General features: G+C 42.7%; 1 protein-coding gene across 1 annotated transcript in view; it reads left to right on the top strand.

Annotated features, from left to right (window-relative positions):
• The first annotated feature begins 1,765 nt into the window (after positions 1 to 1,765).
• WWOX (WW domain containing oxidoreductase) overlaps positions 1,766 to 21,178 on the top strand; it is a 670,666-nt gene continuing 651,253 nt past the window's right edge. Inside the window, exons 1-4 of the mRNA XM_066636770.1 lie at positions 1,766 to 1,882; positions 4,735 to 4,799; positions 5,572 to 5,629; positions 10,409 to 10,587. Of these exons, the coding sequence (XP_066492867.1) occupies positions 1,776 to 1,882; positions 4,735 to 4,799; positions 5,572 to 5,629; positions 10,409 to 10,587 (409 nt within the window). The 5' untranslated portion in view covers positions 1,766 to 1,775. The remainder of the gene's footprint in view (positions 1,883 to 4,734; positions 4,800 to 5,571; positions 5,630 to 10,408; positions 10,588 to 21,178) is intronic.

The following is a 21,178-nucleotide window of genomic DNA, read 5'->3' as shown; positions in this document are numbered from 1 at the left end:
GAATTGACAGAAAGCACAGAGCCACAAGAGTTATTTACGTACTTGCATGTAAAATTGAAAACGGCATTCTCCTTCTAAAGAAAGAGGGGGAAAAAGTACAGGATCCCTAACAAATTAAAAAATGATTTCGAGGTTGTTTTCCTCTTACCTATACACATGGAACTCAGTGGAACTCTGATTTGATGAAGTGGGGAATTTGGTCATTCTTTGCACAGGGGTCATAAGATACCCAAATAGGGTCATTCAACAGTGTTCCTTCCAAAAGGTTGTTCCTTCCAAAACAGTGTTCCTTCCAAAAAGGCAGGATGCAAAGATAATAAATATATTGTTTTTATTGACCTTTAAATTGTCTTGTGGACTGTTTTTTACAAGAGAAAATATCACAACAGAAATTTCTCAAACAGATATGTACGCTGAAAGCAGATAATTGAACTGGTCCATCACAGACTGGATTGAGTAAGTTTCTTTCTTAATTCGTGTCAGAAGCACCTACAAACGTGTAATTGTATACATGTAAAATAACAATATACATAGAAGAGATTATAGCTAGGCATCATTCACCCAATACCAGGCCACTTCAACAGCACTCCCCTTTGCCAGATTGAGTGACTGTGCATACGTGTTTACTCAGAAGAAAGTCACACTGTATTCAATAGGATTTACTCCTGGGTAATTGTGTATAGACTTGCAGCTGTAGTTTGTTGTTGTTGGTGTTGTCAATTGCTTTTCAATTGGTTGCTTCCTGGATTAGAAAAGGAAGAGGGAGGTGGAGCAGCAATGGGAGAATCTTTATCTGTTCAAGCTTGCAGGGAAATCTCACTGAGCATTAAAGTGGAGCAGCTATGGTGGCATGCTGCATGTGCATGCATGGCCTGTGCCCCAGAGCACAGGCTTCAGGTCTGCCTTTGAGAGTCATCCCAATGGAGAGTCCTCAACATGCCAAAGTTCCTTTGGCCTGCAGCGCCACCTGGTGCATTCTTCGGTTATTGCACGTGCTGCAGAGTGGCTGTCAGCACAAATTTCATGGGGGGCAGCTGGGCAAATTGGGTGGATCTTTCCACTGAGCATGGCTACAGTCCTGTGCACATTTTCCTGGGAGTAAGCCCCACTGACTAGAATGGGACTTACTTCTGAGTAGGCATGCATAGGATTGGGCTCCATGCCTGGTAACTCATGCAGCATTCTCAATTCAAAACTAGTTCTGATACTTTATATATATATATATATATATATATATATATATATATACACACAAAATGCGTGTGTGTGTGTGTGTTATCTTTACGAGTGTGTATATATATGTGTGTGTGTATATGAATTGTTTATAAATCATTCATACACACACTATATATATATATATTCATATATATCATCATATATATATTCATATATCACATACATACATATATATAATCATATAAATCAAAATCATATATATACACACACATATAAATCATATATATATATATATATATATATAAACACACTATATATACACATATGTACATCTATAAACACACAAGTATAAATATAAAAATCATATATTGAAATCATATATACACACATAGTATATATATATAGAAATCATTATATATACACACGCGCACACATCAGTGTTGACACCCCGCCCCCACCTGCACCTGCCTCGCAGGCTCCTCCCCCTTCTGGCACGTGCAGCCCCTCTCAGGGGACTACATTTCCCGGCGCGCCCCTCGCCCGCGCCCCGGGATTGGTCGAGGCGCGCCGGAAGCGGCGGGCGCGGCAGCAGTGGAGAGATGGCGGCGCTGCAGTACGCGGGGCTGGACGACACCGACAGCGAGGAAGAGCTGCCGCCCGGCTGGGAGGAGCGCACCACCAGGGACGGCTGGGTCTACTACGCCAAGTGAGCGGGCGGGCCTGGGCGCCGTGGGGGGGGGGCCCACAAGGCTCCTCGTGGGTGGAGGGGAGGGGGTCTCCCTCTCCCCCTCCCCCTGAGCCGGGCTGAGGGGTGTCATGAGGGGGAGGGGCTAGCGCCCCCCAAACTCCGCAGGGGAGTGCAGAATGGGGGTCTGGTGGGATGGAGAGGCCCCTCCCCTCCCTCTGGGTCTGGGTGAGGCGAGAAGGGACCTGCCCCTCCCCCCTGAGCTGGGCTGAGGGTGTCATGGGGAGCGAGGAGGGGCTTGGCACCCCCAGAGAAACTCCACAGGGGGGTCTGGGGCAGGACAGATCACTCCAGCTGGAGCTGGGGGAGGGGAGAGGGTTGTGATGTCATGGGGAGACCTTCCCACCCCCTCATGGTTTGGCAGCTCCCAAAAATTCCACAGGGGAGGGGGAGAAAGGGCTGCCTCTCCCCTTCATAGCCCCCTCCCCTCACCCGAATTCTTGGAGGGGGGAAATGAGGGGGTCTTCCTCATCAGCTGGGGGGAGAAATGAAGAAGGGTTTTCCTTCCCCCCCAGGTGCAGTTCACAAAATTTTGAATTATTTATGTATACTATACTCTTCTTCCTCCCAGAAGCTCAGGGTTGTCTACATGGTTGCTCCCCTCCTGTTTGTCCTCACAACATCCCTGTGAGGTAGGTGAGGATGAGCGAGAGTGACTAGCCCAAGGTCACCCAAGAACCTTAATGGCTGAGTGGGGTTTTAAACAGGGATGTGCAGTGGGTGGGGAGGCAGGTGAGGCAGAGCCTCCCCACTGGAGTCCTTTGGAAAGTGCCACTGTGTGAAGTGCTCAAAGCACCTTGGTTGAGAGTGCTTGAACGCCTCACATGGTGGCAGTGGCACTTTTCGAAGGGCTCCGGTGGGGAGGCCCTGCCTTGCCTCGCACAGCAGCCGCCCCACCACCACTCATCCCTGGATTTAAACCTGGATCTTCCAGGTTTAAGTCCAAATCCCTAACCACTGCTACACCATCTTGTCCGTCAAGTGAGGTTTATGAGTGACTTTTTCCATCTCCTCCCAGTTTTGTAACAAGCCTCTCTTGCAAAGCCTTCCTTGTGCAACTATAAAGGCTTGTTGCAAAACTGCTACTGCTGGGAGAGAGCTGCAGGGGCTCTTGTGCAAGTGTAGAGCTTTATCTTTTCCCCCATAGTTGGCGTTCCCACAACAGAAGTGTTGTTCCTTGTCTCTGTGGTTGTCTAGATTTTGGAATACTTGAAGTTCTGCCCTTGTTTGCATCTGTTGTGGTTTAATCAACTCACCCGTGGCTTTGTCAGTTTGTCAGATGTGTTAGAAAGCATTATGGCAGCTGCTGGTTGTAGAGTGTGTAGATATTTTTTCTGGACAGGTAAATATTACAACTTTATTGGAGTTTAGTAAACAACTACCAGCCACACACAGACTTCCATCAAGTATTTCTAATTCCTGGAAAGCAGCAAAAGGACTCACTACTTGGCACCTTTTCAGGAGTGACTCTTGTTCAGAAAGGGAGCAGGCAGAGTGTAGCATCTTGTCTATACTCCAAAGAGGCAACAGCTTCTATCCAGATAGTAGAATGGACTGTGTAGGTGGGAAGTCAGATTTTTCTGTCAGGGCCTCATTGGCAACTCCAATAGACCATAGACCAGACTTAGTGACTCTTTTCACCTGTTTCATACGTTTTAGGGTTGGCCCCTGTTTCCATAGCACACTACTTTTTGTGGGGGGGCAGGGCTTAAGCCCTGTAAAGCTGATCCAGCTGCAGTGAGCACCTATACGAAAGTTGGGTTTGCCATCAAGACATACTGCAAATGAAACTGACAAATCCATAACTCCTGGATTATTCTGCTCAAAACTTCACACACACACAATGTAGTGGACAGAATTGTTTTGATCAAAATGTGATCCAGACGGCAACTCTGGGCACTCTGAACACTCTGGATATACTAGTAACACCATTGAGATTTCATGTGGAATTTATTTATTTATTATTTAGCGTATGGCTTGTAATACGTGGACTTATATATCAGACTAGATCAAATGACAATGTCCAGTTCATCCAGCCATTCAAGGACGGAGTTATCTTCATTGAAAAAGTCAGACCATGGACCAGTATACGCCCTTAGTTTGCAGCCAGACACAATGTGGTATATGATTTGGCGGGAGAACCCACAATCACACTGTGGGATAGATACTAGCCCCCATTTAAACATTGAGTCCTAACAAACACCATGTCAGGTATGAATCCAGTTCAAGTGTAGGATTATCTATATATCTACCTGTTTGGGGGTGTTCGACTGCCCATTTAGCTTTCCATTGTGCATTGATGTTAAAATTGTTGTGCAGTTGTTGTGCATGTGCCAGAGAAGCCTTCCTGGTTTTGAGCCTACCGATTGATAGATGAGGAAAATCGGCATGTACGGGAAAAAATGGTGATTTTTCTATAATCTTTCACTAAAGCGTCTTGTCTCCGTAGGGCTGGTGGTGCTATGTGGCTCAAAACGGAGGGCCAACAGATAGGAGTGGGTCTTATACAGCCGCTTATGATCCTCATGGTTTCATTTAATTTGTCATCAGTCTTGCTAGTATGACTGCTGTTAAGCCATACTGGAGCACAGTATTCTGCTGTGGAGTAGATCAATCCTAATGCTGATGTTCTGAGAGTGGTGGCTGAAGCTCCCCATCTTGTTCCTGTTAATTTCTGGAGTATGTTGTTCCTGGTATTGATTTTTTTGGACGTGTTCTCGAGGTGTGACTTATATGAGAGAGTTCGGTCCAAAGTTGCTCTAAGATATTCATGTGGAAGTGTTTCTTTAATACGCTTAATTGTTGTTTTTCAGTCACCTGGAAGAGAGAACTCAGTGGGACCATCCAAAATCTGGAAAGCGGAAGCGAGTTGCAGGAGGTTGGTTTGTGCATTTTGTTGTCTATGAAATCAGTCTATTAGTTCCAGTATTTTATTGCCTAACATGAGAAGCACTATTAAAGTTGCCCAGTGAGTTATGTACTGCTAAGAGCATTGTGTAAGGAACAGAAATGTCAAGGTCTAAGCTATCAATTTGAGCTGTAATCCAATGACGTTTGAATGTAGGTAACTTTCTTTATTGCTATATGCTATACAAAGCCTCTGAAGGTGAAGGGAAGCTGTGCTCCCCTAATGCAGATATATCTAATTGAAGTTTCTCGAATGTGGCCTTATTAGATTACAGCTAACTTAATGCAGCATTCCAGCGTGAAAAGGTTCACCACCTCTGGACTAGGCTATCTTGTGGCATGCCCATATGGACCTGCTTAAGTTCTAAGAAAGGCTTTGGAGGCTGTGTTGTCTGTCCCATCCTTAGAAATTTGGGGGGGGGGGTACTTGGTCTTCTCAGCAGTGATGGAATCCCTTTCTGAAAGGATCTATTGGTTTCCCTCTCTTTCCACTTCTTTGTGGGCTCTGTGGCTTTGTGGGCTCTGAAAACTCTTATTTAGGCAGGCAATACTAAGTCTGTTGACTGTTTTTATGTTTGTGTGGTTATTTGTGTTCTTGGATGATTGTGTTTGCCTGAATGCTGCTTTTGTTGCACTTGCATAAAAACAGTAAAATGAACTGCTATAAGATATTACTCAACTGTTACTTAAGCTGAGCATTTTAAAATAACTTTTTAAAAAGTCAGTGAATGAATTTTTTTTAGATCTGCCATATGGGTGGGAGCAAGAAACCGATGAAAATGGACAAGTCTACTTTGTTGAGTAAGTGAAAACTGTGTTTTGTGTGTGTTTCACTTGTTTCAGACAAGTGACCCAACCTAATATTGTGATGGCCACTGGTTTTTAGATGCTACCCATACATTAGTCCAGTGGTCTTAAGCTTGTGATGTACTGGGATCCACCTCAAGCCTTGTTCTTCACTGTGGGGTTTCAGTGTCATGAACCCAGTGGGGGGAACGGGTTGATAAGTGAGTGGCCATGGCTCCTCTTCTTTTCCATGTGGTTGTGACCAATTAGTATGCACTGCTGTTATGGGGTTCTGCCCCTTCTCTCCTTCAGGTCAGTTATGAGAGAAGGTGCAGAAAGTGACATGGTAACATAAAATTTAAAATATGCTCTGTTTTGGAAGGAAGGTGAAGCAAAACAAAGTGTGCAGCAGGGGAGAGCAGATGGATGGGTGGGAGATTGGGGATCTTAAGAACATAAGAACAGCCCCACTGGATCAGGCCAAGGGCCCATCTAGTCCAGCTTCCTGTATCTCACAGCGGCCCACCAAATGCCCCATGGAGCACACCAGATAACAAGAGACCTGCAGGGCTTCCTGGGAATTGTAGTTAAGAACATAAGAACAGCCCCACTGAATCAGGCCATAGGCCCATCTAGTCCAGCTTCCTGTATCTCACAGCGGCCCACCAAATGCCCCAGGGAGCGCACCAGATAACAAGGGACCTGCAAGGCTTCCTGGGAATTGTAGTTAAGAACATAAGAACAGCCCCACTGAATCAGGCCATAGGCCCATCTAGTCCAGCTTCCTGTATCTCACAGCGGCCCACCAAATGCCCCAGGGAGCACACCAGATAACAAGAGACCTCATCCTGGTGCCCTCCCCTACATCTGGCATTCTGACTTAACCCATTCCTAAAATCAGGAGGTTGCGCATACACATCATGGCTTGTACCCCATAATGGATTTTTCCTCCAGAAACTTGTCCAATCCCCTTTTAAAGGCGTCTAGGGTAGACGCCAGCACCACATCCTGTGGCAAGGAGTTCCACAGACCGACCACACGCTGAGTAAAGAAATATTTTCTTTTGTCTGTCCTAACCTGCCCAACACTCAATTTTAGTAGATGTCCCCTGGTTCTGGTATTATGTGAGAGTGTAAAGAGCATCTCCCTATCCACTCTGTCCATTCCCTGCATAATTTTGTATGTCTCAATCATGTCCCCCCTCAAGCGTCTCTTTTCTAGGCTGAAGAGGCCCAAACGCCGTAGCCTTTCCTCATAAGGAAGGTGCCCCAGCCCCGTAATCATCTTAGTCGCTGTCTTTTGCACCTTTTCCATTTCCACTATGTCTTTTTTGAGATGCGGCGACCAGAACTGGACACAATACTCCAGGTGTGGCCTTACCATCGATTTGTACAACGGCATTATAATACTAGCCGTTTTGTTCTCAATACCCTTCCTAATGATCCCAAGCATAGAATTGGCCTTCTTCACTGCTGCCGCACATTGGGTCGACACTTTCATCGATCTGTCCACCACCACCCCAAGATCTCTCTCCTGATCTGTCACAGACAGCTCAGAACCCATCAGCCTATATCTAAAGTTTTGATTTTTTACCCCAATGTGCATGACTTTACACTTACTGACATTGAAGCGCAATGACATTGAAGCGCAATCTTGGTCAAAGTAAGGGGCTCTGGTAAGAAGGAATATGTGGGGGATCCTTTGCTCCATCCTGATTCTTGAGGTTGAATTATGGGGTTGTGAGAGAAGAGAGAAGTGGAAGTTTGTGAGCTGAGAGATGGTAAGTCTTTTAAGAACCAACTTGCTTTATCTCTTAGTTGTTTGCCCCAAACAACTCTCAATTAACAAGCAAGCAAGTCTCCAGCACTGTTTACCACTTCTAAGAGCCCTGGTTATTCATTCACCATTCACCTGGTTATTCCATTCACCTGAAGGAGCAGTGCAGGAGTTATTTTAAGCCATTTCTGCCAACGTTGCATATACACAACAGAGATGAAATGTGTACACCTGTGGGCTGGGCACATATGGGTTAAATCCTAAGGATATTTCTGCGAGATGATATTGACTGCTTCAAAATATGTATAGGTAGAGGTGTGATTTTTTTTTTTAAAGATAATGAAATAAAAAGAATCCTTTCTAGTCTTCTAATTTTTGTCTCTCACACACACCCAAAATCTGCAAAAAAATAATGGGGTGGATTGGGAGGGGTTTCATGGGTAATAGCTGTGGCTGCATCTGCTGACAATATACCAACTAAATCACATACCTAGTATGCTTTTAAAGCAATTTATAATTTATTAAAACGTGCCCTTAGAATAACACAAAATAATGCTTTCTTCAGTTTTCCTCTGGTGGGGGGGGGAGGGATGAAATCTGCACACAAAAAAAAAAGTTTAAGACCACCTGTATATATAGGTTAGCTAGTATAGTCCCTACATTTCAGTTGAATGTGAGTAATGGAACAGACGTGTTTGAGTGTCGCTTGTAAAAAAATAAATGGTGTAAGGCAGTAGCTCTATAATAATTGTACTTGAGAACCAACATTGGAATACCTGGGGTGGGTAAGTGAGACAAATGCCTTGGAATGCCACCTGGGGGGCGCTGCTCCCCCCTCTCCACCACCTTTTTTTCTTTTTTTAATAGGCCTTTCCAGAGGGACTTTTGTGGCCTTGGGAATGCCTAAAAATGTTACTTAGAGTTTTCAGGTGAAAGGATATGAAAGGTCTCAGAAGGCCTTCTGGGTGCTTGGGAGGCAGCAGGCAGCCTCCTTGGCCCTCTGAATGCACCTGGTGGGGCAGGATGGGGCAGCATTTTGTGGTCCTGGCCCCCGGTGGCACAGGGGCCAGGATTGCAATTAAGGACCAATGCAGAAATTGCTTTACACTCTTGAAGGCTTTGACACCCTCTTTGAGGTTCTATATGTGGATTGTACTGATCTGCCAGCTGTACACGTGTCAAACCATTCAAACATTTGATGAAGAATTTACATAGCTGAGCTTCTGCTGTACGTGCATACAATCGTCCATAATCTGGCATCTCTAGTTAAAGGTGCTTAAGACCCTTTCATAAACCCTGGAGAGCCACAGCCGATCATCATCATCAAAAATACTGGAGCTGATGGACTACTATTTTGACTTGGTTTATGACTGTTTCACATAGCACTGAATTCCTTTCCTTGGCCATTCCATCTCTCTGCTTCTAACACCAAGTTGAAACTGTTGGTCACCTTAATGTTAGAATAGACCTTTAATTTAAATACTGTTACGTTTCTTAATCACTGAGGACTGCTAGAAGTACGTACTATCTTAATCTACTTTCTTTTATTCTCAGGGGAGCTAATCTATAGAGAGATAATTGAAAATCTGGACATAATTGACTTTTAGCCTTTTGTGTTATAGAAGTGGGGCAATAATGGAGAACTCGCATAAGAGGAAAGCCAATCATTTATGCCTCAGTGTGCAGGTCTAATATTGCCAAAGCTTTTACTGAGAACTCTCTCTTCCTGAGAATAAATCTATACTTCCCTGAATCCAACTCTGTATGCTTTTAAAACATAGGCTGTAGCTTTTTGTGTCTGTTATAGATTTCTGAACATTTCTCCAGAAAAACGAGTTAAGAGTTGAAGTGAGGTGTGGTTTAATCCAGTTTATGAAACTTGCAATTCCTATGTATTGCTGTTGTGTGTGACTCTGGTTAGAAGAATTATAGCTGAATCCTAACCCGTGCTGGAATGAGCAGGTTGTCTCATTGGGGCATTGTCTTGCCTGGGGCAAGGGGAACTCATTTCCCTTATCCTAGGTAACACAGCAGCAGCCCCAATGGGTTTATTTGGATCTGCAGCACCTAAAGAGGTGGTGCAGATCCAAGTGGCCCAGTGCAGTGCTGACTTGCCTGGGAGTGGGGTCGGGATCTAGCCTAAATGCTGGATCCTGGCCCACCTATGGGCCTGTCCACCTGCCATCCTCTCTCCCCCATCCTGGAACACCCCTGCTCAACCCTCCCTCTGCCCTCTTCAAGTTCCCACGCCAGCCTGACTCAGGCCAGTGCTTACTGGTGCACCGGCTCTGTGGGGCCTGTCAGCTCTCCTTTCCTGGTGGTGCAAAAGTGCTTGACGGCAACTTTGCAACACCTCTGGGCCAGCGCAGAGTTAGACTTACAATTATAGAAACACTTGCAGGTGTTGTCTGATCAAATATGGAAGATGCTGATTACTGATCTTCCAAGTATCCCCCTTGAATTCCTATCACGATATTCATGACTGGATTTTTAGTCTCGAAACACACTTGTATCCTAAAGTTGTGTTGCTTGTACATTCTCTTCCCCTCATGTCAAAAAGCCTTCTAACAGCTTCTATAATGTCAGCAAAGTTCAATGGCTTGGCAGTAAGCTGAAATTTTACTAGTTCAGGCATCCTGAATTGCCTTGCTCCATCGGAAGGGGGTAGGTGTGGGTGCCACCCAAACATGGCCTGGGGTGAAAATGTTTAACAGAGCAGAGTTAAGTAGAAAATAAGGCAATAATTTGTTTTTAAAAGGTCAGGTCACTGAAACATGCGAAGTATGTTCTTTATATCTGATGTCTGTTAAACAGAAGCTGGTTTAACTGAGAGTTCACTGTAGTGCCTTTGTTTTTTGTTTTTTTACTTTAGGCCTGGGAAGGACCATAACAAATATAACATGCGTGAAACTTGCAGTGCTTAAAAAAATATCAAATTGTGTATGTATTTCACTGTTTGCTCATTTATAGAAGCAAGAGAAATTATGTGGACCCAACTACTTTTCATTTCTTTTTAAGCCATATCAACAAAAGGACGACATACCTTGACCCAAGACTGGCATTTACAGTGGATGATAACCCCATGAAGCCCAGTGCCAAGCAGAAGTATGATGGAAACACCACTGCAATGGAAATACTTCAGGGCCGTGATATGAGTGGAAAAGTGGTCATAATCACTGGAGCAAATTCTGGAATAGGTAGGTCAATATTGCATTTAAAATTATATCAAGGGCTCAGACGATGTGTGTGAAAGTACAGTGGGTGGGGTGAGTAAGCTTATTTATATGCCTTTTTCACTGTGTTTGGATGACTTAAGAGAGTTTCCCAGGGCTCTGTAATGTACAGTTCTCTTATCATAAAAGGGCAGACACATTGGCTTTAAACATTCTTCCTTGGAAACGTCCCATTATCTTCCATGCAATCTTGTTTCCAAGCAAGGGTGCATCTCTGCAGGAACTTCTCATAGTTCTGTTTTGTGCTTTTTGTGCTAAATTCTTAAGTATATTTGATGATACTAGAAGAAAGCATGATTTTGCTTATGGAAAGCTCCTGTTGTACCTTGTGCACAGTCTTGTTCATCATGCACCTAAGAAGACAGACTCTAGATTCTTGTCTAGGATTTTATCCTTGAGTTTACCCCTTGGAAGGCAATCCTGTCTTGATGATAGTATACCAGCTACAAAGTACTTGCTTCAATCTTGGATCACCAACCGTAGTCAATTGCTAGCCAATAAATAGCTTTACAGTAAATGGCTGTTGCATTAAAGGAAGCCCAAGGCAGCAGTGTGAAATATGTATAGATAGGTTGCTAAGTTCCAATATCAAGTTCGACTTTCCAAAAGAGGAAGCCCAGTTGCAGTTTTTGAAACTGCAAACTGACACGCTTTTCAGATTTTGAGTTGACGTGTGCATATAGAGGTTGTATTTTGCTATGTCCTGTGTGTGGTTGTGCAAGAAAAAATTGCACAGTTTTATATGTGACTTCTAGTGTAATGTGTGGCACAAGTGCAAAGCTAAGCCATAATTCTGTTTGGGTTTCTATGTGCAAGAATTGTACACTTACAACTTGTGCATTCATAAGTCTCCTTATGAGTGGAAAAATTTGGGATGCAGCACTAATTTATTTAAATTTGCATGGGAGTAGTCACTTAACGTGTTAAAGCTCCAACTGTGTTGCTTCTGTGTACGTCCCCCCCAATCTTGGTACCTAGGTGCTTCATGAGCATCCTAAAGAGAACACAACTCCAGCAAGTGGGAAAGAGGTACAAGAGTGAGCAAGTAAATGAATAAAGGAGCCAACGCATAGCCACCTGTAATCACTCATTTTGAAAACTGTATGTGTAAGGAAATGGAACCACTGGGTACATAAAAGTAGAATGACAGGATGGGGAAAGTAATAGGCGTTTTTGAAAATGGAGTGTTCAAGGTTCATCAAACCTTGGCTTTCAGTGTGGTTTTCAGTTTATGTATATTTAGTTTTTACTTTTGTTAGCTGTCTTGAATTATTTTTGTAAATCCAGAAATTTGGGATAAAAATGTTTTTAAAATAATGTGCAGCTTGCTGCTAATCGTCTTGTTCGTGATTGGAGCAGCATAGTTAGTGGTCTCTTTTCCACTAGAGGGCTCTCTTGTTCTTTAGAAAAAGGAAACAAAGCAAAAAACAGCTTTGATAAGTTTCTCATATTTTATATCGTAATTGTTGGTGTTAAAGTTCAGATGTGGAAAGGTATGTTGAATTAATCTTTGCCAATAATTGACTTCAGCTTTACTGGCAAGCATGTTTGCCTAAATTAATCTTACTGTAAGTTGTTTTCAGCTCTGGGTATAAAGACTGATGTGGATATCAGAACCCTTTCCCTTGTCTTTAAAACTTATTTGAGGCTCCTTTTTGTGCCGTTGAAATTGTGTATGAATTAGCTTTGTATGTGCAGTAGTCAGACTCGATCTTTTTGTGGTTAGAATCCTAAAGCACAATGCACAATTATTTGCACAATATTGCTAGACTAAGGTAAAGGAATTCATTTTTTTCCCTCTAATGGGTCAGGCAAAACTTCCTAATCCTTCAGAAATACTCTAGTGGAGAAAAATAATGTACAGGGCATTTCAAGAAAATATGCACATACTTTATAGTATCAAATCTATTATTTGCAGTATGTATTATTGTGCAGTATGTATTATTCACTCATACTGGACATGGTGTACACAAAGTAGTTGCTTGACCCAGTTAATTGTTTAGTTAATGAGTTAGACCAAGTGCTCAGAATGTTCCCCATTAGCATGTATACACTGCTATCATTGCTGACTAAGGGATCTGTAGACATCCACCAATGGGTGTGCTGGAAGGATTCCCCACATCTTTTCAGTGGCTTTGCTTAGGTGTTTGAGTGTTGCAGGTTTTCTACAATGAAGTGTGTATAAATTAGAGCTCTTTTGAAATGTGTGTATGTTTTTTTTTCTTAAGATGCCCTGTACTGTCACCATAGGAAGACTGGACAACAATAGTAGGTTCACAGCCCGATCCTGAGCTGCCCAGGGCACCCAGGCTCAGTGGCATTGGCTGCCGCTGGATCCTGCGTGCCCCGGGCTACCATGGGAAGCGCCTCAGGAGAAGGGGACTTTCGTCCCCTTCACCTGGGTAAGGTAAGCAGCCCCACAATGGGGCTACTCACTTTACTGCCGACCAAAAGGTCGCTGGGCTAGCATGGGTGGGAGCCCGGTGGTGAGGCTCACAAACGTGCCTTATGGCACGTTTGTGACTGTGCTCAATGGCAAGTAGCCGTGCTGCCAAGCACAGGACTGGGCTCTTAGTCACTATCTTTATACACATGTGCATCCAGTGCCTCCACTAAAATAATTTCTTGCCTTTGAATTCCAAAGCAGTTGAGAAAACTGTGTGTGCCTATGTTTGATATCTGGTCATTGAGTTTGAATGTGCATGTAGGCAAGTGGAGGGAGAGAAATGGAAACTAAATGTTTCTGTTTCAGCTTCTCTGATAGGTATTGTTTAGTGGCTTGTATGTGTGTAAATATATTTTCAGGTTTAAAAAAATAAAAGCCCTGTGTATCACATTTGAGATGGGTGCAAAGATGGGTGGTGGGGAAGAGGGGAAAAGCGTTAAGTCGTATTTGGCATTTATAGGCCTTTGAGTTCAGACAGAGAAGTTCTTTGGATTCTGGCCAGTTCTTTCTGGACTCTGCTTCTGATATTTGCACAAGTGTGTTAACTACTTTATACAGCTTCGCTTGTCGTTGGTACTTGCACAGCTGCTTGTCTTTTATATTTTGAATTTGCCTTGGCATCAGGCATGATGAAATTGATATTTCATTCTATCACAATTTGATACTCAAAAGTGGCTAGCAATCCTTGCATGCTTTATAGTACCCCAAAGTTGTAACTTATTTATAGAACTTGGGTATTTGGGATAGTGCGATTTTGAAATAGTTTCACAAGAGTTGCCTGCTCAGTGTGGCCTTGTGGGCTGTGAGAAACATTTTGTAATGTTTGAAATGGATAAGCAAACCGTAACGGCACATAAGGTATGTGGAACAATCTTAGTGTGACGTTTGGTTTAATTTTCTCTTTCGGATTGCTTTTAGGCTTGTCAGCGTGCAGACAAATGCAAAGAGAAAACGAATTGGAATGCAGTCATTGGAACCAGGGTTGCAGATGTGATCAAATATTTTTGGATGGAGGGCATACTAAAACTAATGTTGGGGTGGAAACCATTAAAATTGCAAGTAAGATTAAATTAGGAGTTTTGTTTCCCTCCCATCCTCTTTCATAGTTTCTGTTGGCTAATCTTGAAAACTAGGTTAGAGGTAACATAAACTTAAGCTTGATTAGGGTAAAAAGAATTCTTAAACTGAGCATTGGCAGTCTAAACTTGCCTTAGTCTGCAAAAGTATTCTATTAGAACGTGGTGGTGAGTTTATTAAACCAATTTCTGCCCAGCCCACAGTTGTACACATTCGATCCCTGTTGCATATATGCAGCGTTGGGCAGAAGTGGCTTAATGCTCTACCCCACCTTCTGCGAAAATGATTTAATAATGGGTAATGTTCTTTTGAACATGCCAATTGTCACTTGTTTCGCTACCTTGGGGCTCAAAACCTCATGTTGCACTCTTGGTGTATCAGTCTGAGAGTGATAAACAACCTCTTCAGTCTCTTTTCACAATGATATTGTTTAACTACCAGGATTATTTCTGGTTGTACTCCCCAAAGCCTCTGCATACCACAACCAGTTCTACTTTGAAGTCTCCCATGGAACAGTTGCCAGGCACTGCAGTTCCCGTTTGAAACAAGCTACTGATTCTCAAGGGTACAGAGATGACCAAAGTTGATTACAAGGGCACTAGCTAAACATTTGTCATTGTTTAGCACTGTTGGTGTGATAGTGGGGTGGCTACCCAGTTGTGGATCCTGAGGGGTTCCTATAAAACCCACCAGCCCCAGTGGTCTTGGCTTTTGTTGAAAGAGACAAAGCCCTTAAAGTGATAGAGTTGCTTTTGTAGTATGTGAAGGCAGAAATTGTAGCATCAGACAGGTTTTCTCTTTGTAACAGCAGAGCATTTTTTTCAGTTTCTGGCACTAGCTGTAAAACTAGTTGTGCTCCGTTTCTGTCAATGCTTGGGGATGTTGCATGGTGCTCCCACTCTGTGTTTTGCATGGCATCAAAAATGGGGAAATGCTTGGGAGTTTGCATAGGTTCTGCTGCTTAGTGTGTACTCACAGCATTTGATGCTGCTGCAGGCAGAGCTGTACAAGCAAGTATTCCTTTAGGATATAGTGCAAATGTGTCCTCCCCTCACTCCGGATCCTCCAACCTTGCTTTTCCTGTAAATGCTGTTCTTTTTTCTTTCTGTGCAACTTTTCTGTGGGATTAAGTTCTTATTAACTGGGCAGGAGGTCTGGTCTAGAGGGTAGAGCCTCCGTCTGCCTGAAGATAACATCCACAAGGTCGCCAGTTCGAGGCCACCGGCACTGTGCGACCTTGGAGCAGCTGACAAGCTGAAGCCGAGCAATTCCATCTGCTCTGAGCGTGGGAAGATGGAGGCCAGAATGTGAAGCCAGAACGGAATGAAACACCTTGAATGTAGTCGTTCTTGAAAGAAAGAACCTTCTTTGAAATTGTAAAAATCCCTATTTAATAGGGATTTAATAAGCCTGCCTATGTAAACCGCCTTGAATAAAGTCTTGAATAAAGACCAAGAAAGGCGGTATATAAGTACCTGTTATTATAATAATAATAATTATTATTAAAGCATATGTAGAAAGCCAATAGTTTCTGCTTTGAGGCAGTCTTAGAAATTGTTGTCTGCTTATATTCTTTCTCATTCCTGTTTTGAGAAATCTATTACTTGGGTAATGAGGAGTATACAAGGATGAGTTGGCAAGTTATTGAACTCTATCAACTTTGGCTGAAACTAACAATACAAGCCAATTTGTACTATGTAAAATTACGTTGAGGCTAAAGGGAACTTTCCTGCTGTCAATTTATGTGGGGATTAAGTTTCTGGAAAATGGTGCGTATATCAGAAACATATAAATGAAAATGGCTTTTCCCCTACGAAACAATGGGATTGACCTGGGTTAGGGGGAAAGTTGCTTAACATTCATGCTGATGACTTCTGTTTGCCCAGGATGTAGGAAGAAGGAGGCTACTATGAATGGCTACTGATAGAAATGGCTGAGAAAGCAAGAGGGAAAACACATACCAGTAAAGAAATGGAGAGAGAAAGCAGATCTCGGGTTTGATGGCGAGAACATAGAGACGCAGCAACTTGTAGCATATGGTGTAAAGTTGGGTATGAAGGAAAAGGGATTCCTGGGATCCTTTCACCTTCCTTATGTTTCCAAAGTGAAGGATCTATAGTTTCCAGGTGTCTCTCTAGAGAAGTTTTTTTTTTAGGGTGGTGTTTCATAGCTCCAGGATGGAAAATGCATTGGGAAGTGCCACATACTGCTAATGAGCGTTCAAAGATCAAGTGAGTGAGCAACTTCATGGTTTCCTCATTGAGGTGGGACTTCGTTAACTTCCTTTCTCCTCAACTATTTCAAAGAGGGTGGAGGAGCTATGTTAGAAGCAGCTATGTGAATGCAGTTTTTTTGTTTCTCTGGCTTTAGAGGAGACAAATTGCTGATGTCCAATGGAGTTCTCCTTAGCAACTAATCAGCACATAATTGTCTGCATTATTTAAAAATGAGCCCCCCAGATCACACTTCCCGTATTTTGTAAATCATGTTGTTTCAAAAATGTGCAAATTCAGAGCACATAAATCAAGAGCTACCAGTAATGAAATACCTTTTAAAAGGGATGGAATTCAGTTACATGCCTTTTATTCAATAAGATGTTTCTACAGGTCAGCGGAACCTTTTGACATTCATTTAAGTGCCTGTTATGAAAACCTTGAAGGCAACTATGGTGTGTGTTGGACTGTCTTAAACTGTCTTGGAGAAGAAATTTGGGAGAAGTTTAACTGTCAGTAATGACACATGATAGCAGAATATTGACTCATTCAGTTCCTCATCTGGTTGAGAATTTCTAGCTTAGCGCAGAGTCTCCCAAACTGGGTTGCAACCTGATTGGTGAACCATAAAACTGAAACTGACAAGCTGATAGCTGACTAGGAAAATGTACTGAACCTTATGGAAAGTGAAGCTGAGCTGCACATGTGCATTTACTTGTGAGTAGGCAAGTGTGCCTCAGTCCACTAAAAAGGGCAGGCCAAGAAGAACACAACACCACCAGAATGGCCACGATCCAATACATGCCCCAAAAAACATTTGAGAAGGAAACTTACTGGAAAATGTATTGAATGCTATGGAAACTGAAACGGAGCAGTGTGTATGTGTTTACCCCTGAATAGGCAACTGCGCCTCAACTGCTATCCAAAGCCTGGTGAAGAGGAACACAAGGCTACCATAATGGTCCCAGTAATGGTCCCATAATGGTCCAATGAGCCTGGAGCTCAACAAATGCTCCAGAAGGCAGCCTACCCACCATAGTAAAAGGATAAAAAGAGAAGCTAAAGCAGCTGGTAAGAGGAAACTTAAAGTTTTGTAAAGATAGGGGGTCCTATCTGTAACTTTAAAAAGAGGGTCCTGGTGCTAAAAAGTTTGGGAATCACTGACTTACCATAATTTGTTCAGGTTGCATACAGCCACTCTACCAACCAAGTTTGTGTCATGTTTAAAATTGCACCCTTGAGTTAAAATATGTGCAGGCCAGCATATGTACACTTAAAAAAAAATAAAACCCCTCTTTAAAAAAGACAGCATTAAAACAGATTTAAGGACCTGGGGAAATAGCAGGGTATTTATGTGATACTAGAAGGGCATAAGACTAGGTACCAGGCAAGTCTCTCTGGAGATGAAATTCTACATAGGGGGACCCCACTGCTGGAAAAGCTCTTTCTCCATCGCCACTTACTGCTTTCCCTCCAAGTGGAACTTGCCCAGACAAGATGAAGATGATCAACAGCATTTTGGTAACCTTGACTATAGAGTTGGGGTTTGGTCTTTTTCTTGCTTACCCAGGATACAGTCCAGACACCATTTAAGCCAGGACTCTGTCCTGGAACATACAACTTAGTAGTCTTTGAACAAGTGTAGAGCCTTATCCTCACCCTGAGGAACCAAAGTCAAACATTACTTCTAGGAGTACATGCTTGCCGGTATATACTCAGACTTGCAATTAAATGTGTAGTTTCTCGCAAATTTTCTCGCAACTTTGTAAGTTATTTGTAGCATATTAGTAGGACATACACAGAGAGAGAGAGAGAGAGAGAGATTGAGAGAGAACGAACCAACTCTTCTTCCCATTAACAGGCTTCTTGACTAGTCACCTGGAAAGGCAGTTTCTTTCTCACCACAGAAAACCAGGTGAGTGACTGCAAGTCAGGGTTACTTGGCAGGACTTCAGAGGCTCTAGTTTTTGGGCATGTGATACAGTGGCTGGAGTGTTTGACTAGGCACAGGATGAGGGAGGCCTGCATTTAAATACCCGCTTGGCCAAGTTGGTCAGTAGGTCATCTTGGGCCACCATAGGTCCACTATGTCTCAACCTGCCTAACTGCAGGGTTATGGAGGTAAAGACGGGTGTATGCAATCGGAGCTTCTTGAAGGACAAGTGAGATTAAAATGTAATGGGGTAATAGTATTGTTATAATAGCTTGGTCCATGCAGTTCAAGATTTGTCTCATTTGTGGGAATACATTAGGAGAAGTTGTTTGAGCATAGTTGGTCAGAGATGGATTGCACAGGTGTAGTTTATGCACTTCCTGTCTAGTGCAAGGGCATTGACCAGAGCCTATTTGCACGAGTGCCCATTTCTTATATTTAAAACTTAATCTGAGGAAGGCCTCTGCTTCTGATGCACCAATGTTCATGTTTAAAAAGGTAGTTCTTTGAAAACTTGTTGTTAATGCTCTTTATCTTTTGTTTCAGAACAAGTCCGTCTACTGCCTAACTTTGTATTTTGGAACCACGTGAAGGATGACTTGTCATGTAGCAGCTTCCCTTCTCTTCCTTTCCTTCATAACTAAAGCCCATGTTGCAGGCTTCAGTTTTGGCAGTACAGAAGCTCGGACCTCATGAACAAACTGTCGCTGCTGCTGCATTGGTTTCCCAACTTCTTTGCTGACCTCTTGGCAGCTTTATTTTCTGCCTATATTAGGCACTGCAAGAATGTCTGATTACATGGATTCCGACATTTAGCTGGTTGATGGATTTGACTGATTGATTTAAAGTCTTGTCATTTGCTTGACCTGCAGATTTTCAATGCATTGTTTTAAATGCAGTACTTTAAAAATAAACAAATATGGGGTTGACAGTTGCTGTTTCAGAGGAGGCATTCGTCATTTCAAACTCATGACTCCTCTAAGGTGGTTCCTGCTACAACATTTTTGTCACGGTTCCGTTCAGAACTACTTTTATCTATATACAAATGAATGCTAATAGAGTAAACCTCAGCTGAATATAGCTCCAGTTTCCCCTCCAGCAGCCTTGGGTTGCAGGCAAAGAAATATTTCCATTTGAAGATTTCTTCAATAGCCCACTAAAGGTGGATTGCAATGTTAAAGTTTAGTTTTCCTAGACCAGCCGTTCTTAACAGGAGCCATATGATCCCTGGGGAGTCCTGAAGGGGCCACAGACTGAAAATAATAAATGATTTTATATTTGTCTGTCTGTGTTGTATCCTTGTTTGTGGGGGGGGGGGCTAGAGCCTGAGAAGATCTAAGGGGCCATAGCTAAAGAAAGGTTGAGAATGGCTGTCCTAGACTTTTGTAATAATCATGGCTGTTCTCATTCTTAGGGAATGGTTTAAAGATTTGTTTGAGATATGGGAAGGTCAAGAGAATGTCTTAGCAGATTTGTCAAACTCAAAGCATCTGCTTGTCATTTAGCACACTTGCCAGTTTGCTTACAGACTTTTTTTGGGTGCAGTCTCTGACTAAAAAGTGGAGTTTATTTGGTATCTTACTGTTTGCAGTACTTGGCTGGGATGTTGTGTATAGTTCTGAGCACCTTGAGTTTGACAGGCTTGCTCTTGCCATCCATCTGTGCTGTCAGAGAAACTTCATATATGTAAGCAAAATCTGTCACTCTTTCTCCAGAGAACACTGTTAACTCTGGGTTGTATCCTAAGGCAATCTTCTGTTTAGTGGGAGGTGACTTTTACCAATCTCTCCTCTCTGCAGCTTTTCCACACTGTCCCCCCGAATATCTGTTCCTCGGGATAGGACTGTCAAATATTTGGGGACGAAGGTGGCTGCTGAGGTTGTCTCCCTCATTTGCACAGTTTTTACCAAAGGAGTGAAAATTCTGCAAATGAAAGACCATTTTAGGATCCAGTCTCTTGGCAATTGAGCGCTAAGTTCAGTTGCATCCATAGCACTAAGAAAAACAGTCATGCACTATCCTCATCTGAGAACTTCTAGTTTGCTCTGCTGTCTCTCTCTATGCCACAATTGCTGTTTGCAGGGCAATGGTCACTATCCAGTCAATGGTTAGAATTAGGAAATGCTGATCCAAAAGCCATTGTGACTGGTGCATTTTAATTGCATCCCACTCTATGTACTGGTTATAGCTGTCAGAATTTCTTGAAGAGGAAGCCAAGTTAAAATGGCTTCATGTTATAGTGTAGATGAGTCTGTGTTCTTCCTACCAATTAAAAACAGGCACAAGCCCTTGCTGAAGCAGATTGTTGGCATGTATTATTAATACACTCTGAATGTCCACTTGGTCACTGTAATGTAAATAAACCAATAAAAAAGTTGATTTAAGAACAACTTTTGTCCCATTTCTGTCGAGAAGTCTCATTTGTTTTCCCAACTCGGAGAAAATGCGTTGGTTTAATGCTTGAAGGATCCAGCACACTTTAGCTGACAAAACAGTCTTCTAATTTCATCCGTGATGAAATATGCCTTTTTAATTTTATGGAACTGCTTATATTAATATTGCACTATTGTAGTTGCCAAAAGGAGATTTAAAACATGCAACTAATTTTGTTTTTCCTTAATGCTTAATTAGTACTCTATTCTGCAATAGCTTGCTCACAGTGGAGCTGTACAGTAATTTTCACATCTGAAGAGGAAGCTGTTGAGTAGCTAGTACCCCCTCCTGCTATGTTTTGCTGTGGGCATCAAAAACGTACCTTCGCTTAAACTTCACTTGCACAAAAGGCATTTCCTCCATGAAGGCAAAAGTTGCCTTGTCTTTAGTGGACTATTTGGAAGGAGAAGCAAAAGTCATGCCTAGAGCAACCTTGATTGAAATAAAAAAAGA

The sequence above is a fragment of the Tiliqua scincoides genome, chromosome 9 (genome assembly GCF_035046505.1).
Source record: "Tiliqua scincoides isolate rTilSci1 chromosome 9, rTilSci1.hap2, whole genome shotgun sequence".
Lineage (NCBI taxonomy): Eukaryota > Metazoa > Chordata > Lepidosauria > Squamata > Scincidae > Tiliqua > Tiliqua scincoides.
The sequence above is the reverse complement of the archived record's forward strand: the minus strand, read 5'-3'. Positions and strand labels throughout refer to the sequence as shown.